This window comes from Rhinichthys klamathensis, unplaced genomic scaffold (assembly GCF_029890125.1).
Source record: "Rhinichthys klamathensis goyatoka isolate OS25496 unplaced genomic scaffold, OSU_Roscu_1.1 h1tg000014l_1, whole genome shotgun sequence".
NCBI lineage: Eukaryota > Metazoa > Chordata > Actinopteri > Cypriniformes > Leuciscidae > Rhinichthys > Rhinichthys klamathensis.
This window is the reverse complement of record NW_026606566.1, coordinates 1040144-1063092: the sequence shown is the minus strand read 5'-3', so window position 1 is coordinate 1063092 and position 22949 is coordinate 1040144. Positions and strand designations below refer to the sequence as shown.

The 22949-nt window shown below is 39.6% G+C and overlaps 1 protein-coding gene across 5 annotated transcripts in view; it reads right to left on the bottom strand.

Moving 5' to 3' along the window:
* dock10 (dedicator of cytokinesis 10) overlaps positions 1-22949 on the bottom strand; it is a 141282-nt gene that overhangs the window by 6331 nt on the left and 112002 nt on the right. For 3 of the 5 annotated variants that reach the window (XM_056270746.1, XM_056270736.1, XM_056270755.1), the window contains exons 36-52: positions 20687-20801; positions 20482-20548; positions 20326-20373; positions 18762-18863; positions 17478-17587; positions 17147-17262; positions 15974-16111; positions 13818-14000; positions 12434-12544; positions 9674-9889; positions 9525-9582; positions 8813-8911; positions 6915-7021; positions 6709-6831; positions 6365-6478; positions 3946-4092; positions 2705-2915 (exon numbers count right to left, since the gene is read on the bottom strand). In XM_056270746.1, the coding sequence (XP_056126721.1) occupies positions 2705-2915; positions 3946-4092; positions 6365-6478; positions 6709-6831; positions 6915-7021; positions 8813-8911; positions 9525-9582; positions 9674-9889; positions 12434-12544; positions 13818-14000; positions 15974-16111; positions 17147-17262; positions 17478-17587; positions 18762-18863; positions 20326-20373; positions 20482-20548; positions 20687-20801 (2065 nt within the window). The remainder of the gene's footprint in view (positions 1-2704; positions 2916-3945; positions 4093-6364; positions 6479-6708; positions 6832-6914; positions 7022-8812; positions 8912-9524; positions 9583-9673; positions 9890-12433; positions 12545-13817; positions 14001-15973; positions 16112-17146; positions 17263-17477; positions 17588-18761; positions 18864-20325; positions 20374-20481; positions 20549-20686; positions 20802-22949) is intronic. The other 2 variants (XM_056270764.1, XM_056270773.1) reach the window with 2 other exon arrangements.

Genomic DNA, 22949 nt, shown 5'->3' with positions numbered 1-22949 from the left:
GGCCCTGACTCCTCGTGTCCTGGTCTCTGCGCCTCCGGGCCCAGCTGCAGACCGGAGTGACGCAGCCGAGGCTGCGTCACTGCTATCTGCAAGCTGGGGAGAGGGGAACGGGAGTGGTGCAGCTCGGGGGCCGCACACACTGCCAATTCTGACCCTCTCGGACGGAGGAAACTAGTCTTATTATACTGCCAGTCTCGACCGTGAGGGGAAACGAGGAACGAGGCCCGGGGGCATCGAGTCCTGGTTTCCCCTCACCCAGCGAGAGACGAGAGTGACAAGGCCGCAGGCCTCACTGCCATCTGAGCGCTGGGGCCCGTGAACGACTCAGAGGAAGTGGACTGCTCAAACTTTGGGTACCGCTGATTACAGGATAACCAGCGGCGGAACAGAAACGAAATTCTCCACCCGGCCCTCCCCCGGGGGAAGGAGTGGTAATGACACGCACTCCCAAAGAGCAGAACGTCACATACTCTGGGTCGCTCCTCTCAGGGTTGTTTCCCTTCCCTTTGCTGGGGGAAAACAAACTCCGAGCGGGCTGGTTTTGAAGTGCTTCTGGACCACCAGTGTGGACATCGTCTAACCGAGGGCCAGCGCTGTGACTAATCACGGTCAGTCACTAAGCACAGCTCAACCCCGAGTTAGAACTACGCACGTGCAGTGGTAGTGAGAGAGGAAAAACTTCTGCAGATTTAGGCATGTTTGGCTTGCCATATTGGCACCAAAATGCTTCCATACTGCCAAAATTCTTCACACACATCCAGGCGCTTTGGAACAGCCCAGGAAAGTGTGGCCGTTAAGTCTGAATCTTCAGCATGAGAACACACCATTATAGTACGAACTTAGCATCATTTTCAGGGTATAACCGCCCTCTCTCCGATGTAGCGATCGACATCTGTCCTCCCTGGGGCCCCGAATGAAATGCCTGGTCCCTCATGAGAAGGACCAGAAACCCATTCGAAAACCTCGACGGCACACGGCACGCTGAGCTGCTCCAACCTTTACGAGAAAGGGGAGGCGAACAACGTGCCGACGTGGTCATGCACTCCTAAGAGAACATGAACCACCCACGAACGCAGTCTCAACACACTGATTAGGCATGTGAAACCGTGATCGTGGCCGTCAACCAGGCATGCAAGATAGTGAACGTGGCCATCGCTTCGTGGCCATCGCTGGACGCTCAAGCCCTCAGGCAGGCGAACAACGTGCCGACGTGGTCATGCTCTCATAAGAAAGCATAAACCACCCACGAACACAATCTCAGCATGTTTGCGATGCGCTAGAGGAGTGAGTGGTTCGTGCTCACTGAAACCCTCAGATCACCAATGTTATTCGCCAAAGCAGCCCTCCTCTGGTGCACCAGAAGAGAAACTGGATCGGGAAATAAGCAAAGGCACTCACCTCATAGAGGCACGTGAGTCTTGATCTTGACCACGCATCTTGAGCGCCGAATGACGCGCGCTGGGTTGCCATGACAACCCACGCTGTCAGCCGGCGCTCGACGGCACACTGAGCTGCTCCAATCTTTACGTGAAAGGGGAGGCGAACAACGTGCCGACGTGGTCATGCACTCCTAAGAGAACACGAACCACCCACGAACATAGTCTCACACACTGATTAGGCATGTGAAACAATGAACGTGGCCGTCAAATAAGGACAGGAAACGATCGCATCCAGAAACACACAAGTGAAACGTCATCCTGAAAAGGACGCGATCTTCACTCGTGTTGCTCTTTCAGGAAGAAAGTACTCTCTCTATCGTGCTGAAGCACACAGGGACCCAACGCGGCAACACAGCGGGGAAACTGCAAGCCCGCTGTGTGCACTCAACCGTTTACCAGCTGTGAAAACAGCTTTTTGAATTAACAGCATATAGACGCAGCCGGCAGACAGGAAACCGCGCGGTCGCTGAAACGCCCTCTCACCAACACAGAGAGATCCCCTCCCGAAACAGCAGACTCGTAGTTGTAAGAAAGATACATTTCTTAAAGCTCACTCACTCAGAGAGGACACAATCGGACGGCTCCGAAGCTAAAAGCATTGCGCAATGTTTACTTCCGCCCTTTATACCCGCGTTGGTAGGCGGGTCGCGGAATGCAAACCTTGCATGCCAATTTTCATTGGCTCGTTTTAATTCACTCGAAGGCAATTGGTCTCCCTAGCGTGATCCCAATTCGTCAGGGAACTCCCCAACGACACGCTGGAGTTCCCAGGACGAAAGGGAACTGTAATTAAAGTGTACAGAAAAAATAAGACTAATCCCTTACTTTACTTTTTCAAGGGAAAAGTGTTTTGTTGTCTAATTCTGTCCAAAAAAAAAAATACAAATCTATCATACTGTACTGGAAAAGAAAGTATCGGGAAGTCTTTCTATATTCTATTAAATACAGATTGCACACACTGCAAAAAAAATATTTTCTTACTCAGTATTTTTGTCTTGTTTTCCAGTACAAATAATATATTGTTTTAGTAAATCAAGACACATTTACTGGAGAATCACAATTACTTAAGATGAAAAAAAACTTTCTACTTTCTGAGAAAAAAGAAAAAAAAGGAGGATAATGCTTAAAACAAGACAAATATCTGCCATTGGGGCAAAACAAGTAGATTTTTCTGACCCAATTGGCAAAAACTCACTTAATTTTGATCAGTTTTTCAGAAAACAAGACTTATGTTCTTATTTTGAGGTTGATTTTAAGTGCCTCACTGGTCAGGATGGTTTTTCTTTTGCACTGTTCCTCCACGTCTCCATGTTTTTTTCCAGAAAGAGTGAAGGGCGTCTCAAAGACAAAGCGACTGATGTTGTGATGGTGCTCGAAGTCGGTCTTCTTCTCCAGCTGCTCCTTTTCAGTGAAATAAGGCACTACATAGGTCACTTGAATGTAGGCAAATCTGGGGTCCAGGTCTTTAGGATTCACCTGTGAGAAACACACCTGAACTTAAAAAAAATGCTCATCCTAGTTACTATAAAAGAGATTTCCTACGCTGTAAACCTGAATAATTTTAGGACCCTCTTGAAAATGAGATGTTGCATCTCAAGAGGCTATCCTCGAATAAATAAATTCAAATAAATTCAAATAAGTTGGCAAAACTCAAATAATTTGAGGTAATCGGTTACATCACATTTTTAAGGTAAGAAATTAAACGTTTAAGTTAGCAGAACTTGCCGATTTCTATTTTGTAATCATACATTTTAATTGCTCTTAACTTGAAATATTTGAGTAATCTTATTCACACACAACTTAAAATTATCATGTAATCTTCAACTTCAATATTTTTAGTACTGGAAACTTGGCTATCTTTAACCAGCTAATTTAAAAGATGCTACTTTGCTAATTGGTGACCCAATGCTTTGATAGCATTAGCATAGCATAGCACTTGATGAATGAGTACAGCAATTGAAAACATTTAACATATACTGTTCTCAAACCAAGCTCATGCTCCACTTGTCACCATGACGGTAACCCCCCCCCCCCCCCCCTCCAAAAAAACAAAATACCAGAAACTTTTCTAAACTAGCAAAACAAAAGGGAGCATTAAACACTACTAAATCTCCCACTTAACATTAATCTGGCACAAAACACTTAATTTTAGCATTTACTCTCCCTTTTAAGGCAAAGCATGCTGGGAAATAGAAATCCCAGCCCAGTTTCGGTTAAATTTAAGTTTCTCTAAATTAAAAGAAACAAGTTCATAGAACTCAAAACAATGAAACAATTCAACTTAAAATGTGTCAGTTGTGTGAACTCAAAAGAAAAAGAAAGTTCTAAATACTCATAAAAGTTAATTTGATTGAACTAATTTGAATAATTTAAGTTCGGCCCTACTCAAACCAATTAATGATTTCGAGCGTTAGGGTTTACAATGCTTCAGACAAGATATATTATTGATGGAGAGGAAGAAGGTCAGAGAAAGGGAAAGGGGTATGGGGGATCCAGCAGGACACACCTTGTTGGAGTCTTGGATCATCTTGACATTATCAGCTCCAAACTTGTCAGAGTAGAGTTTGAGGAGTCTTTGAGAAATCTCCGACAGTCCTGTGAGCTTCGGCTCCTTGTAGATAAACTCCTTGCTCTCCTCCTCCTCAAAGAAGCCCTGTCGAACACAACATTACACATGACCTAGAGATCGCGGGGCAGGATTAGAGATCGGTGTTAAAGTTCACACGACACGCTGTTAAAACGACAGCAGTGTTGGACAAAGCACAATGAGTTCAACTTTTAATGAAGGTTAACGGCACATTTAGATGTCTCTGTCTGAAACACAACTGCATTTACCTGAAGCACTCACAGTGTGCACATAAATGCTCAGGATTAGAGGTCAGGATTCATTTCCAGGAGAAGTGTGGTACATGTTTTATCAAACCGCGTGTGACATATGCCACACACATGATTAGCATGTAGGGAGATTATGAGTATTAAACCGTAAAAGGGCTGAGTGCAGAACAACTTAAATGAACCAAAGATGAGAAAACTTACCACTGCCTGATATATACAACACACATAGGAGAGAATAGAGAAGTGTTTAAATACATTGATTTCTGAGATAAGCGCTGGGGGAAATAATTTTGGTTCCTTGTATGGACAGTAAATATTTATTTGCCTTCAAATACTTGGATTAATAAAACTTGACTACTTAAGTGTACTCATACTCATTATTTGAATTACATTTTCTATGATGTTCCATGTCATTTTGTATTTGCTTCAATTACTCCCCTATGACCATTTTAAAGTGCCCCTATTATGCTATTTTAAAGTCTCCTAATGTTGTTTTGGAGTCTCCTACAACAGGTTTACATGCATCAAAGGTAAAAAAAAAAAAACACTTTCATTTTCTATAAAATATATTTCACATCACAAAATTTTTCAATGATTCTGAAAAGACTTGTTAGATGAATCAGTCTCTCTAAATCCCTCCTTTCCACGAACTGCTCTGCTCTGATTGGTCAGGTGGCCCAGTCTGTTGTGATTGGTCTGCTCTGCTCTGATTGGTCAGGTGGCCCAGTCTGTTGTGATTGGTCTACTCTGCTCTGATTGGTCAGATGGCTCAGTCTGTTGTGATTGGTCTGCTCTGCTCTGATTGGTCAAATGGCCCAGTCTGTTGTGATTGGTCTGCTCTGCTCTGATTGGTCAGATGGCCAAGTCTGTTGTGATTGGTCTGCTCTGTTCTGATTGGTCAGATGGCCCAGTTTGTTGTGATTGGTCTGCTCTGCTCTGATTGGTCAGATGGCCAAGTCTGTTGTGATTGGTCTGCTCTGCTCTGATTGGTCAAATGGCCCTGTCTGTTGTGATTGGTCTGCTCTGCTCTGATTGGTCAGATGGCTCAGTCTGTTGTGATTGGTCTACTCTGCACTGATTGGTCAAATGGCCCAGTCTGTTGTGATTGGTCTGCTCTGTTCTGATTGGTCAGATGGCCCAGTCTGTTGTGATTGGTCTGCTCTGCTCTGATTGGTCAGATGGCCCAGTCTGTTGTGATTGGTCTGCTCTGCTCTGATTGGTCAGATGGCCCAGTCTGTTGTGATTGGTCTGCTCTGCTCTGATTGGTCAGATGGCCCAGTCTGTTGTGATTGGTCTGCTCTTCTCTGATTGGTCAGATGACCCAGTCTGTTGTGATTGGTCTGCTCTTCTCTGATTGGTCAGATGGCCCAGTCTGTTGTGATTGGTCTGCTCTGCTCTGATTGGTCAGATGGCCCAGTCTGTTGTGATTGGTCTACCACTTACAGCGCATGTCTGAAGTTAAACGCCCATTACCAGAACTGAACTTCAGCTCCAGAGGCTTCCTAAAGCTCAGTGATTGTACACACTGTACAAGTAACGATGACATCAATTTTATCATATCAATCTGAGCGCGAGTCCGATGATGAAACATGGGAAGAACTAGTAATTCAACCCGGACCTTTTTTTCGGCGTCCATGTTAACAGATTAGAGCATTCACACTGCACGCAGAGGCTGAATTAAAGCCACAGTGCATTGTTATTGATCAAAATTGACCTGATCAACATGAAAAATGACTAATTTCACCATAAAATCATGTAAGTGATGTGTTTTGTGTTTCACAATCACCATATAAAATTCCGCGCTGTGAAAAAACCCCCCTCGAAAACACCATGTCACTGTATGTCCCAGATCTAACAAAGTTTTGCCAAAGTGTGCGTGGCTCTGTTTGCCTCCTCCAAAGCCACTTTTTTAAAGAATTTTCGCTTTTGGTGTGAAAAATTCCCACATTAAAAATGATACAAATACTAATTAAAAGGTCGGCTTCAGGATCGGAATTGGGAACCAGTGGGTTGAGGTAACAACGGATCATTTTCACTTTTTTTTCTCCCAAATATGATTTCAAGAGTTTTGGAGTGATTGAGTGTCTTACCTGTCCATAGAAAGCCACACGATAGTACCGACCAAACAGACGTTTCTCTGAGTTCACAACCTCTGTCACCTTCAGGTATGAGCGGTGAATGTCATAGTACAGCTCCGATAACCGCTATTGGACACACACACACACACACACACACACACACACACACACACACACACACACACACACACACACACACACACACACACACACACACACACACACACACACACACACACACACACACACACACACACACACACACACACACACACACACACACACACACACAGTTGATAAGCATGCTCCCTCATGTTTATTTGCTTTTAAAGTCAACCAATAAACAGTCCAAGTACCTTGAAATCTCGTCTCTTCTCAAAGACTGCTATAACAGGTTTGTTGATCTCTGCAATGAGTTCGTATCTCTCAGACTTCCAGAGGTAATCCACGCACATCTCTAACTGCTCCACCAGTGTGTCCTACCGAACAGAGAGATTATTCAGTGAGTGTGAGAGACATTTGAAACTATGATTCCTCTGAAATGTGCAAAGTGAGAATGCACCTCTGTGTAAGGAGTGTCCTGATTGCCAGCGTCTTCTTTCATCGCTCCCTCTTCTTTAACATTCGGAGAGATATTCATGAAGGCGGCCCAACCCATGCTGAATGATGCTGCAGTTTAATACACAAACACAGGTTATTAATTCATCCATCTTAAATCTACCCATCCATCATCAGTTCATCCATTAACCCATTAGTCCTTGTATTCCATCCATTCTCGAATCAGTTCTCCCTCTGTACAGTATTCACTCATGCATGGATCCATCCATCATCCATCCAGTATTCACTCATCATTCTATCCATCTTCACATCCCAGACAGCGATATAGTGTCGGCCCAGATCCGGCCCACATCTGGTACACGTGGAATCCACATCTGGGCCGACACTATATCGCTGTCTGGGATCCAATCATCCATCAATCCATTCATCCATCCGCTTTACTCTCTCTGTTAAATCATACATTAATAAATCACACAATAACTTCATTTCAAATAATCAGTGCTACTATTAATCGTAAACAAACAGTCTTTGCATTATGATAATATCACACAATATGGCACATTACAAGGATGTTTGTAATCATGATAACGTGATTAGGTGAGCTGGAAACAGAGAGTGCTCGTGGACACTTCATTCACATTCACGTGCACTGTTGTTCACATTATTATTTCTACAGGGGGGACGGGTACCTTGCACAAGCAAACATTCGGGAAGACCTCTTTACAAAAAAAGTGAAAACACTATAACATAACCTTTACAAATATACCTGATTATAATAACTGATTAACACATTCCTTTTCTGAGAGCAACGAGCCCATTTCAAGAGTTACACTAATGGAAACACGTGTCTGAAAACTATTAAGAGCCGCTGTATTTTAAAAGCATGAGATAAATGTGCACTCTGTTTACATACACTTGCTTCCTGTAGTTCTTTTAATAATAATAAAACAAGCTGACGTATGGTGCCTTCACTGGTAGTACTATTACCATTACTAAATACTACTAACAAGGATGTTTTGCGACTGACAGACAAGAACGGTTTGACCTAAAAATATCAAAATTGAAACTACTGCGGAAACAAAGACACCTACATCTTATCTTGGATGCCCTTGAGGTAAGCTAAAACATACCAAAAATTAATTTCAATGTGAACTGTCTATCCCTTTAAGAAGCAACATTCCCAGACAGCAACATGGTGTCGGCCCAGATCTGGTACGCGCTGAATCCACATGTACCGGATCTGGGCCGACACCATGTTGCTGTCTGTGTTCCATACAATAAAATGCAATATTTACACTGTCGATCTAGCAAATGTAGGTTTATGCCGCAAGGTTTCTGTTAGATTTCTCTGAAAATAAGTCTTGTACAATACTGTGCAAAAGTCTTATATGCACATTAACTGCTTCATAAGAACATCTGGAAACTTCATATTAGTCCTTTGCACAGTATTGTAGATTTAAAAATATCTCAGAATACCACAGAAAACAAGATACAAATTATGAAAAATATTTTTGTAGTGTACACAAACTAACTGAGCAGCAAGGATGCAAAGCTTAGGGTTTGGGTGGGTATCACTAAGATTTTTATCCCTGTCCAAAACCTAAGCTTTGCATCTTTGCTGCAGTTAGTATATTTTACCTAAACATTTTAAGGAATTTGTTATTTGCCACATTTGCCTTTGGTTCGCTTACTGGGGCATTGTTTTCTGTAAAGCTGCAATGAAACAATATGTACTGTGAAAAGTGCTACACAAACAAAACTGATCAGGGTCAACTAAGCTGCTTGAAGAAGCACAGAAGTAGCTCTATAATAAGTAAATGTTTTAGTGTAGACAGTAAGACACATCGGGACCCTGAAGGGGTCAAGAATACTGCAGGTCGGGGCAGGCGGAGGTGAACTCACATTCTCCATCTTGGGGAGTTAGTAAGGGGCTACAGTTAATTACACAGGCTCCCTCTTTGCTCACACTCGGGATCCGACCCTTCTCAGACTTCCAGTAACCTGTGATTGCAGAGTGGCATCAGGTTTAACACAGGTTTACTTGCAACCTAGGGCTGGGCAGTGTGACAGTACACCGTATGCAAGGGTAGAAGAGTCCGTTCCAAGACTATATTGTTAAGAATGATGATAAGAAGTAGCATTTGTGAAATTTCCATTCACTGAATCATCTAAAAAAAAAAAAACTATATATATGCTGTTACCATTATATTCCATTAGTCATATTTGAATAGGATTTTAGTCATACTGCCCAGCCCCATCTCAGACTCAGAACGAAGGCGTGCATCTAGTGTAAACTCACACTCATGCCAGCATGCACATGCAAGAGCCAGACAAACTGCCAGAACCAGCACAGAGAACGCATCTGATGACAAGGCCACAACAACTCACAGTATGAGGAATAAAGCAAGTGGCAGGAAGCAGATAGGAGCATTTTTCATTCATTATGAAGTACAGCACTGAAAAAAACAACAACAACTGAGCAGCAATGATCAAGAAGCATGTCAAAAGGAAGCTCAATAGGGAGGTTATTTATGCTGTGTTTACCAAAAAAAAAGAGAGTGAGAAACTCTCACATTGACATAAGCATGCATCACTAAAGTACTGAGGTGCTCACCTCTCCTCCTCAGAGACTCTGCTATGAGTGCCGAGATGTGGATGTAGCACATGGCCGCCTGGAGTGGACAAGGAACACAGTTTTTAAAATGTCACATAAAAGTCCTAATACTAAAGTTCATATAAACTTGGTTATCCTCTGATTTTGACCTCAGACAGGTCTCCGTTTCTGACATGGATCTTGGCCATGCTCTCCAGCCAGGTGCGCCTGAGCTCAGGTGTGCTGGCGTAGGAGTTGGCCAGACTGTACTGCAGGTCCACCAACATCTCCGGGTCCTTCTCATGCTCTTTCATTTGGGAGGTTGCCATTAGGACCGTGCGTATCCTCTTGGTCAGGTCCTTCACCTCAGCCGGGAATGTTGTGTTCTGGAAGAAGGCAAATTAACTATTGTTTAATGTTATAATACTAGGTCGTGTATTTGGGCTGTTCTTGTCTTCTATGACTGAAAATGTCCTATGTAGTTGCTCTAAATCTTGTTTGAATACATTTACTCATCCTTCCCTCGGGTCACTTTGACCCGAAAATCATTTTTTAAAATGTTCATCAAAAGGGGGTCCAAGACCCTAGGACTTTTGTCACACTTGGACCATGAATACACTTCTTTTTTTTTTTCTTTTTTTTTATGTATGGATTCGAGAAGTTTTGTGTTTGAAATTTGAAAAAGTAACAAATCCTTCCCTCACGGGTCAATTTGACCCCCTGAGGAATGAACTGAATGCGAGGAATGCTTCAGTACGCATAGAAACACATAAAAATGCTCCAAATTCAAACTAAAAATGCTATAACTTTACCAAAGTATTATTTTATAATGTCTACATGTGTATCTGAATGCATCCTGAAGAGAAACTGACTTTAGGACCCAGAGGAACAGCTCATTTGCTCCATTTAGACCGAGCTATAAGCCCATCTAGTGGCTGGACTTTTTTTCCCACAAGAGGTCGGCAAAGACACCCAATGTAAAATATTTTGAGCTGAATTAAAAGTTATGCATGAAATTGTGAGTTATTTTGAAGGAATGTGTGAGGAATGTGCTTAAATGACTATTTATTTGTTATTTATTGATAAAATCTAGTCATTTAAAGGGTAAAAAAAAAAAAAAAAAATTTGCATTACAAATAGAAAAAATATGAAAATGAAATAAAATAAGCGTTCTGGACAACAACAAAAAAAGTATAATTTTAGGGCTTTTCGGGTTATTTTGACCCGCGAGGGAAAGATGCGTTACAAAGTGCGAGGGAACGATGAGGGTTAAATATGGCTCCTCAAGGTCATTTTCTTCAGTGACATCAAACTTCACTGGAGTGACTAGTCTTGAGGTGCCATATTTGAACACAAATGCAGAAGACTAAAAGGGAACATTAATATACAGGAATTTGTTACATTCAGTGTTGGGGAAGCTACTCTGAAACTGTAGTTTGAACAGCTACTCGTGAGTTCAAGTAGTTAAGATACAGTCAAGCCACCCTTCTGAAAAAGTAGTTAGCGACACTACAAGTTACTATCAAAAAGTAGCTAGCTACATTGAAACTACTTAAATATATTTTACAAGGACATTTTATATTACAAATAAATGAATAATTGTTAATAAAGAATGTTTTAAGTAAAATAGTTGGGGTTAAAACCACAATATAATACAATACAACTGTGATTTCAAAGATTAGCCTATTGTTTTATTGTGTAAACTATCCAAAAGATAGCCGACATACAATACTCTGTTCAAAAGGGACCATCAAAATAAAGTGTTACAGTCTATAAGTAACTTTGCAACTACATGTCAACTAGTTCTATTAGCAGACTAATATCTGCTATCACTTTATTGTGATGCTCCCAATGTAAAATTGTGGCGAGACAGATTTATCTGTGTGATTAATGAGAAACACAGATTCATCATCGTAATTAAAACAAAAATAGACATTTAAAGTGCCATAAAACATCAATTTAAAAGGGCTATTACACACCTGTATCTGCGTCCTTAAATTAGTGCTAAAAGTCTTAATGCAGACGATTTTTATCTTTGGTTTGCAAAGATTACATACAAAAGCGACATCCTTTAAGTAATCATCAGCTGATCTTCTCAGTGAAACGTAAAGCCACAAGAAGAGTGATAAAACAGTGGATGGCAGTAAAGCACAGTTTTAGCTTGTGATCTAGTTTGGAAAAGAAAATGCTGCTTCAATACATTGCATGTTCGTCAAAACCCAAACCGGTGTGTAGCTTTTGGTCTCGCTACAACGCAACTTGCTGGAAAAAGTGGTCAGCTACTGGAAAAGCTACAGTGTTTTAAAAGCAAGCGAGCTTCTGTCAAGCTACTGAAACTTGTCCCCAACACTGAGTACATTAACACTGTGGACTACGTTTATGCTGCTATTTTATTGTAATTTTCAGAGAACAGCTCAAGATTACATTCTATGGAAAAGAACGAATGCCTAACATGAACATTCGGGTCTTTGAAAAGTTATATTTATCTTCGTAAAATTGCTTAAGTATAATTGTGTAAGCAGTGCTTCAGCAAACCCGGCTCTACACAGAACACGTGGCGTACCCGAGTATGTGCTTTGGTAATGGCCATGATTAAAATGTTATCAGGAGTGAGCAATTGAGGACTAATCTTCTTTATAAATCTGCCACTTCATACTAAACTTGCAAGTTTTCAGTGCATTTTAACCATATTTTCTGCTGAATTCATTTGTAGCTCATAACAAAACTAAACTTGGAGCAAGTCTTCTTCCTCATGCTGATTAAGTGTACAGTGTCGAATCTGCTGCCAGTTTACATCGGCCGCTAACAAGGCTCTTAATATGCAGACACAAACAAACTCATAGTTTGATTCTGTGGTTTGAACAGTTCTGTTGGGCGGCGCAGACATGACACACTGCAGCTTTAAAGTGTTGTTTTTGCGAAACTCTCACTTTAAGTGGCGTGTCTCCATTGGCGAAGTTGTTGATGATGGCCAGAGACTGCTGGAAGCGTGAACCCCCGATTCCTGCATCCGCGATCAGCTGACTCACAGCTTTAATCACCTGGAGGAGAAGAAACCACACACATCGGTCTCTCACATTCCCGTAATCCCCAAACCAGCCAGAGAGCCACCTCAGATATCATATATCTACACTAATGCACCCACATGCCAAAATAACAGAAGATGGTAACACTTTATTCCGATAGTCCACTTTACACATTCTAAGTATGTCAACTAGCTCTCATTAGAGTATTAATAGACTGTCTGCTTAATATCTGCTAACACTTTATTTTGATGCTCCTCAACAGACATTATACTGACTATAAGTAACTTTGCAACTTCATGTCAACTAACTCTCATTAGAGTATTAATAGACTGTCTGCTTAATATCTGCTAACACTTTATTTTGATGCTCCTCAACAGACATTATACTGACTATAAGTAACTTGGCAACTACAAGTCAACTTATTATCCTAACCCGAACCCTAACCATAACCATAGTCTACTAATACTCTAATGAGAGTTAGTTGACATGTAGTTGCAAAGTTACTTATAGTTAGCAGAATGTCTGGTAACACTTTACTTGAAGGGGTGTGCATAAGACTGACATGACATGTGTATGACAACTGTCATTAAGTGTCATTCGCTCAATTATGTCATTTTTAATGCAAATATGACATTGTTTGAGATGTCTTGGTTATGACACCTTGACTTAAACCAATACATCATAACCTCTCAGTGTCTTTGTCATGACAACTTGACATTAATACTAAGCCAACACAACCTGTCATAAATATGTCATAAACATGACATAGCGGGTTAATTAGCTTTATGGGTTAACATTACATTAAACTGTCAGGTGGTTGGTTTTGACATTGGCTGTCATGAGGCCATTATAACATTTTAATGACAAATTAAATTTGTTCCACTGTAGTTGAGATCACGAAAAATATTCATGACACAGTTATAATGCCTCATGACAGCCAATGTCAAAACCAACCACATGACAGTTTAATGTAATGGTAACCCATAAAGCTAAGTGGTTTCTTAAGTTTGATAATTAATCTGCTATGTCATGTTTATGACATATTTATGACAGGTTGTGTTGTCTTAGTAATGTCAAGGTGTCATAACCAAGACATCTCAAACAATGTCATATTTGGATTAAAAATGTCATAATTGAGCGAATGACACTTAATGACAGTTGTCATAAACATGCATAAACCCTCCTTCATATTCATGACATGTTATGTCAGTCTTATGAACACCCCTTCAAGTAAAGTGTTGCCGAATGTGTAAAGTGGACTATGGAGATAGAGTGGACTGGAGATTACCTGCAGGTGTGAGCGGACGATGCACTTGCCCTTGGTGAAGTCGAAGTTCCTCCTCATGAGGAAGTAGAGCAGCGCGGCGGCTTCGGTCTGTGTGGAGCTGGAGCGGTGACTGCAACACTTCAGGATCTCGTAACACAGGCTGCCACACAGATCCGCTTTCCCCTGGAAGAACGTGGACGGGAACTGAAGAGGAAGAGCACGTGACGAAGAGGCTGAGATCAGCACAGGGATCCGCTAGTTCAGGTGTGTTTGATTAATGTTTCTAAAGCACGTTTAGATAGGAAAATACGTGTTCGGTAGCAGGATTGAGCACCACGGGTTCAAACCTAAAATGTTTATGATGATCAGTTTTACTTTCTGTACACAGTGCACAGGGTCCAGAATGTAGTTTTTGCCAGACCTGCCAATATTTTAAAATAAATAGCCTAATTCTTACAGGTCATGAAGCTGTATTTAGCATTATTTTTATTTAACGCATATGTGACCCGTGCTGGCAAAAGGAGTGGAAATGCGCACAGGATAATTTCGAGCTACAAGCAAAACACATGAAAAATTTCGATTTTGAGGTTTTCACAAAAATAAGTTCATTACGCCCTCGTCTAATGATCCCAATGCTCCAAATAACAATTAAACATCTAAAAGTATCTTTATTTGTGTGTTTTCTGAGAGGAGTACTCATCTTACTCACGCTAACTGACAGATCTGAAGCGCGTGCACAAAGACAGCGGGCGAACCCGATATACACACATACACAGAATTACATGTCTTGGTGAGTATTCACGCAAACATTATCTTTTATGTCTTATGTGAACATTTGGTTAACTGTTGGGGAAAAACATCTGATGTGTAACATTATATTAGATCCATGCATTACAGTAGGTCTTAGGCTTCTGTTTCATTAATGTTCATCAAACAATTGTGGTATCATGGAAAACAAGTTTATATATATATTTTTCCAGTAGATATTTAGGAAATATTTGGGTTTGACTTGGTGTGTGCCAAATTTTATGGTATTACCAGGAATTTTAAGTTATGGTTGTTAATGTGATTTTGGTTTGAAACCTTCAGAAAACTTTAACTTGATTTTTCTCAAAATTGACTTTGCTGACTCTATCAACTTCAAACAAGTCTTTTTTTGTCTGATTCCAACAAATCATACATCATTTTGAAGTTTTTTTAATAGAGAATAGCAATAGAACAATACTTTTTTTTTGAAAATGTTCTCATTGCGACTCATTTTGCCAGCATCGGTCACATATATTTTGTTCTTATGACAACACTGCACATTTCAGATGTCTCTCTCTCCAGGACCAGGATTGGCTCTCATATGCCAGATGCCAGTCTCTGTCTCTCTGTAAAACCATTAAACATGAAATCATTTTGTTTCTGCTATTTTCGATGTGGCGGCTGAATGCAAGGAACATTTCATATATGTATCTCCGCAAAAAGCTTCTGAGGAAAAAACACTTTAAGCATCATAGATAAACTTCCAAAAGCAAAGATGTTAGAAGTTGCACGATTCATGGCTGATAAACATTAGTAGGTTTTGGTCCACTAAAAAGGGGTTTACATGCACCGGATGGCCAGAGGTGAACTCAATTACAAAATCAGGCAGAAAATGGGCAAATTCGGTTTTTGCACTGTGAAAACGGGGCGTCACATGAAGGGTTGCTCCAAATGAAGCAAAACAATTCCATATATAATACATAAAAAGTGTAAATCAACTTTACTGCAAAACTACAATCCTGCGGATTAACATTTTGTGTTCTTTTAATTCAGTTTTAATGCAAGAGGTCACGGCGTGCTGTATTCATTTTCTACTGGCCACAAGTCTTCATGTGATATGAACTTGCAGGTTGGAGTTCACTAAAACTTGAATTTTGGATTGAGGCGAAACTCACATGAGCTTGTATAAATGTAAATATAATAATGATTTTTGCTGTGATTACATTCTATCGTTGCTCCCTTCAATTGTGTCCTAAACGGCTACATTATGGGACACAGTTGCTTAACTTTAAGTGCTCTGCCCTTCAGAGTGAGCAGGGCACAGAAATGCTCAACTTTATGAGTGTAATGCACACAATAATTGCTTGTATCTGCTAAAAAATAAATTGAAAATCCCAGATTTGAAGATATATGAAGAGAAAGGGTTGAACCTTCTGAATGAAGAGGCGCAGGGCGGTGAACACGTGTCTGAGGGTGCTGGTGGACTGGTTGATCTGGAAGAACAGCAGGTACGTGTCAAACACTTTTTTCATCAAGGGGTTTTGTCCTTCATCGTGCTGCAGCTGTTTCTGTAGAAGAAGAGAAGGAGCAGGCGCTCGTCATGTTGAGACATTTAGTAGCATCTTTAATTTATATCAAAATTGACATTGAACTTAAGTTAATGTTGGTATTTGCAGCTTGACATAATCTTGAGTCATTATTTCATAAAAACGGTAAGCTGTGAAGTAATTTTGTTTTGAAATATTATTGTTGGGAAAGTATTTGAAGTGCTTTTGTCCACCCAATCAACGTCAGGCAGTTTGTGGTCGAGTGTAAGAAAAATATACAATGGAGAAAACATCTTTAGACAGTCAGCATTTTTTAAATCATTTTTAAGTATTTAAAAAAAAAAAATATTACATCACCTGGCAATTTTATGGTCTTAAAATCAAATAGAAGTAGTAGAAAATGTACATTTTATTTAAAATGTAAATTGCCCTGTATTTTAAAATATTTCACAAAGATTTTCTCCTTTTTATCATCTTAGAAATCTTCACTTGTCATTGATCCATTTGAAAATAATTGAATATTTTAATATAATTTCTTTCTGTGTTCCTCTCTGTGCACACATATTGACATATTGAGTATTCTTTTTAGATATTAGGAGTTTAGTAAATCAAGCACAAATCCCAATCCCAATAAGAAAAGCATTTTTGCAGTATTTTTGTCTTGTTTCCAGCCCAAATATGTAAAAATTCTTAAATCAAGAAGCAAAGAAGTAAAATTGCGTAAAATATTATATCTTGTTTTCTGAAAGAAAAATCAAAGCTAAGCGAGGTTTGGCTTGTTTTCCATTTGAATAAGATTATTTTTCTTACCCCATTGGCAGATAATCTTGCTTGTTTTAAGCAAAAACTCAATTGTTGAATATTGTTGAAAATAAAGTTTTTTCTTTTCTTTAGAAAGCAAGATATAATATCATGTAATTTTACTTATCTAATAAATGCTTCTTGATTTAAGAATTTTTAGACAATTGGACTGGAAACAAGACAAGATTTTTTTTTTTTTATGTTCGGAGTGTATTTTGGGATATATATCCATGTCATTAAAGGTTATGTCTGTACCTTGTGATGGTGAACGAACAGGTCCAGGACGTCCAGCACGGTCAGGGCTACTTCAGTAGAAAGGTTAGCCTCAATGTCTGTAGGGTTGACGGTTTCTCCGTCAGGAGCATTTCCATCTAAACACACATTACAGTTGCTTTAATTTCTCATGAAATCTGAAAACGTCACTTTAAAAACATGTCCAGATCATATGCATTGCCATCCACTCTGAGCCACAGTATTATGTTAAATAAATATTCATAGAACAATTATTCCATGATTCAAAGTTGACCATATTTATCTGAAACACACAGCCGAAGTCTCCAGTGGCAGTTGTACTGAGTGTGTGTACCTGTCTCCATCATATGCAGCAGTTTGGGGTTTGCGAGGGCGTTCTTCCCCCTGATGATGGGCATGGTCTGGGAGCGCGCGTGTCTGTGCCCATCCGGAGCGGACAGAATCCTGCAGGGAACAGCAGCATTCGGCGGTAAACACAGGAGTGACAGCAATAACACAATCTAGACTTGTCATGACAATAGCAGAAAAAAAAAAAATTCCCCATTTTCTCCCTCTATTTCTACACTTTCTTCTGTGTTTCTTTCAGTTTTTACAGATTGTCAAGAGTATCTGGAAAATGTGTCTCTCTCTTAGTAAACTGTGAATAACTGTGAAAACATTTTAGCTAAAAATTAAACACTAAATAGCCATTCACTTTCTTTGCAACAACAGAGATATCCCGTATATCAGGAGGTGAATGAGAGGGGCTCGGGACACAGACACATGATTCCCACACTGAACACACCTGTGAAAAGACATGATGAACTGATATTTACACAGGAACCACTTTATATGAAGTGTCTTTAAGTACCATGTACTAACATTTAAAGGAATCAATATTCACTTATTTTCTATATATAAAGCACATATATAAAAAGCACATATATAAAAAACAATATATAGCAAATCTCCACTGCCTGATTTTTTTATTTAGTCAGAAAATGCAACTATATTATTTCCCAGCTCTTTATATAAAGTTGTATATATATGTGTGTCTGAACTGCTTGATTGCTTATCGTCACAAAATGTAAGCTATATTATCTCTGCTAAATGTGAATATAAGGCATAAAGATATTATAAACACTAACTTCATGATTTTCTGTAAAGCTGCTTTGAAACAATGTGTATTGTGAAAAGAGTTTGATTTGACGACTTATTGTGTACATACTGTACATGTTTACTTATAATTAAAAACACCTGCATGTAATTACATCTGCAATTGATAATGTAATTATTACACTATAATTACACTCTTGACCTCTACCCCATAACCAACCCTTAAACCTAACCATATCACGAAACCGGTCCCTAACCTTACCGTATCCCACCTCAGAAGCAGCAAAGGTCTTCTGCAATACAACAAGTCATTTTTTTGACGCGTTACATAGTTAAAGACACCTAATATAAAGTGGGACCCACACGGACAAATGCTTTGTGAATGTGTGGCTACTGTATGTGTTAGGATGTTATAATCAGGATTAAAACCCTTTGGCTAAGAAATGCAATTATTAGTTCTATGCATTGCACACATCATGTTAAGTGATTTTGGGGAGCTCAGAGTAGACCGTTAGGTGTTTACCATTGGGGTAGGAGCCCTGAAGACTGGTAGGACACGTTAGACCCCTTCAGGGTGCCATTGTTCTGTGTGGCCTGAGCCAGCTTAACCGCGGCCGCTAGCTTCCTGCGCACACAACCAGCCAATCAGAGCAGGGTTAATGCCAACCTTCATCCCAAAACCATCCTGCTCACGCCATTATAGACAGAAAATCAAAGCCAAGCGTCCAGGGGAGTGTTTAAGAGCAGGAAAAGTCAAGCTTGTATTGTGATATTAAATGGCAAAAGTTAAAAAGGTTTTTGATAGCAGTCTAGAGATTTCTGAATGACTATCTGTGTCTTACAGTGAGAATGTGTATTTATGTGTGAAAGCCAGACAGAGGAAAACATGGAAACAGAGAGTGTGATGAGGGAGACATGTAAGATTAAACATGATATAACAATGGAAATAGCAAGTAGGCCAATGATATAACAATGGAAATAGCAAGTAGGCCAACTCAACACAAACACAGGTAAAATAGTGGGAATCAATTTCATTCATGAGAACAAGGTCAGACACTATAGGCTACTACTCACTCATATACTACAGCAGTCATGATATAGTGATATATTTCTTATGGTTTACTGAGTGGATATTTCAGACACCTGAGCAAAAATATTCCTCATATCAGAGCGGTCCAGCATTCACACAAAAAGTGGTTACATCATGCAGTTGTAACTTGTAACTTTATGGTGCTCTTATTGTTTGTTGTAAGCGATTTAGTGATTTTAAAAATCATGGTCACACTTTAGTTTAGGGTTCAATTCTCACTATTAACTAAGTATTAACTATGACTTTTACCTCAATAAACTCTGAATACAGAATACAGTCATGCAAAATAAGGCATTAATGTGTGCTTTATAAATACTAAGAAACAGCCAATATCCTAGTAATATGCATGCTAATAAGCAACTAGCCAATAGTGAAAATTGGATCCTAAACTAAAGTGTTGCCAAAATCCTATCCTATCATATCATAACCAAAATCATAAAGTCACACAGCCTATTTTATGAAGGTAGAGCTATAAACAGTTTGTGCAAACGCTGTACAAAACAAGCAGCTGATCAAGAGCGCAGTGAAACCTGAAAAAAAAAAAAAAAAACTTTCGTGATTTTGAAAAGTTTAAAACAAATTATGTGACAAAAAGAATCCGAAATATTAAGAGACTGCATTCTAATCGCAATTATCAGTTTTTGACTGATCATGTTATGCTAGGATCAGGTTACAAAAGTGACATTTGTTAATTTTTCCAATTAAACATCAATGTAAAAACTAAAAAATATGTTAAAATAAGTTAAAATATAAAACTTATAGTAGCGAACAACTTGGAAGCATAAAAGATAGTGACTTCTTCAAAAATGTGTTTTGTTACTGAATATTATTTTAAAGAACAAAGGATGAGAAGAAAAACAGGAATCACAGTCCTCTCGTATGTGCACATATATACACCATCATTGACAGAAAGAAGAGAGAAGAAAAGATGACTCCTACATTCATGTAGATTTACCGCAGCACACGTAAAACACTTCTGATCGAGGAGAGATCTTACCTGGCAATGTGGCGCTTTCCAAGGAACCGGAAGTGTTGGAGACATAGTCTGTTTAAAAGAGAAATGCGTAAAACAGTGGAAACACACGGTGACTTCTCTTCCATTACTCTCTTGAAGTTCATCCATTTATTAGTCTTTATGAAAAGAGTCACTTACTCCAGGATATTGAAGAAATCACTGATCTCCTGGTGAATCGCTCGATGCCAGTATGAAACCATCACCTCTGCAACACAGAGAGCAAATCATCCTCAGAACATTATAAAATATGTCACGGGCATATACTATACAGATGCTACTGAATGAGATTTGAATATGTGAAATAGACATCATCTTTCAAGGTTTGGTGTTTTAGGAGTCTCACCCTCTGAAATGGTCTTCATAATGTGCAGGAAACATATGAGCAGACTTCTGGTCTCCGCTTGATCCAGTTTGTCAAAGCGTGAACCAAATCCAATTAGAGACTGAGGCCTGGCAACCTGAAAACAGTAATCACAAACAATCATTCTATTGTTACAATAGTCAGAGTCAAAGTTCACATATGCACACTAGATGGGAAGGCTGATCTGCTTGCAATCCCATCATTCTCTACAGGGCACAGATGATTGGTTACTTCTGTATCAGCATCCAATGAGCTGCTCAACCTTCAAATATTTGGTTAGCATTGGCTGTAGCAGTTGCAGCGTGCTTTCAGAAACCCTCCACCTTCCCAAGCTCCACCTGTATAGATCTGCTACTGTAATTCATGTAGGCTATAATGTACATGTGTGTATTGGCAGTAGCAAGTGCCATACTTTCTCGGCAGCAGCATCAATAACCAACTGCAGTAGCAATAACAGTAGGCTATAATGTAGGCTATTATGTACATATATATATGTATATAATGTAGGCTATAATGTACATGTGTGTATTGGCAGTAGCAAGTGCCATACTTTCTCTGCAGCAGCAGCAATAACCAACTGCAGTAGCAATAACAGCAATAACCAACTGCAGTAGCAATAACAGCAGCAATAACAGCAATAACCAACAGTAAAAGCAATAACAGCAGCAATAACATCAATAACCAACAGCAGCATCAATAACAGCAGCAATAACAGCAATAACCAACAGTAAAAGCAATAACAGCAGCAATAACAGCAATAACCAACAGCAGCATCAATAACAGCAGCACAATAACATCAATAACCAACAGCAGCATCAATAACAGCAGCACAATAACATCCATAACCAAATGCAGCATCAATAACAGCAGCACAATAACAGCAATAACCAACAGTAAAAGCAATAACAGCAGCACAATAACAGCAATAACCAAATGCAGCATCAATAACAGCAGCACAATAACATCCATAACCAAATGCAGTAGCAATAACAGCAGCACAATAACAGCAATAACCAACAGCAGCATCAATAACAGCAGCACAATAACATCCATAACCAAATGCAGCATCAATAACAGCAGCACAATAACAGCAATAACCAACAGTAAAAGCAATAACAGCAGCACAATAACATCCATAACCAAATGCAGCATCAATAACAGCAGCACAATAACATCAATAACCAAATGCAGCATCAATAACAGCAGCACAATAACATCCATAACCAAATGCAGCATCAATAACAGCAGCACAATAACAGCAATAACCAACAGTAAAAGCAATAACAGCAGCAATAACAGCAATAACCAACAGCAGCATCAATAACAGCAGCACAATAACATCAATAACCAACAGCAGCATCAATAACAGCAGCACAATAACAGCAATAACCAACAGTAAAAGCAATAACAGCAGCAATAACAGCAATAACCAACAGCAGCATCAATAACAGCAGCACAATAACAGCAATAACCAACAGCAGCATCAATAACAGCAGCACAATAACATCCATAACCAAATGCAGTAGCAATAACAGCAGCACAATAACAGCAATAACCAAATGCAGCATCAATAACAGCAGCACAATAACAGCAATAACCAAATGCAGCATCAATAACAGCAGCACAATAACATCAATAACCAAATGCAGCATCAATAACAGCAGCACAATAACATCATCAATAACCAACAGCAGCATCAATAACAGCAGCACAATAACTGCAATAACCAACAGTAAAAGCAATAACCAGCAGCAGCATAGCAGATATATTCAGCCAAGTCCAAACATATCAACATTGTCATACCCATTACCATGCCAAACAATTTTAATTGTCTATATTCACACATTCAATGCAGACCTCCTATGGAAAACTAAGGCCACAATGCATTACGCCAGAACCAGCTGAGACCACAACGCAGACCTAAAGGACAAGCAATAGCAAGATCGTTGTGCAGACACTCGGATGATTCAGACTACAGCCCGTAACTCAGTGATCTGACCATGCAGCCCATGCCGAAATAAAGAATAAAGAAATGAATGTCATATTTAGCCTGTTTTATGTTACACATATGACCATAACCACAATAAGCCATTCCTTTATCATTTTGAACTTCAGACTACATAATTTATTGGAAACATTATCTCCCTGTCAGAAGTCAAGTCTGCCAGGACTAGGTGTTATGAATACTGGAGCAATTCCTCAAAAAGGAAAAATACTCTGAACAATGTGGATCATACATGCCTAT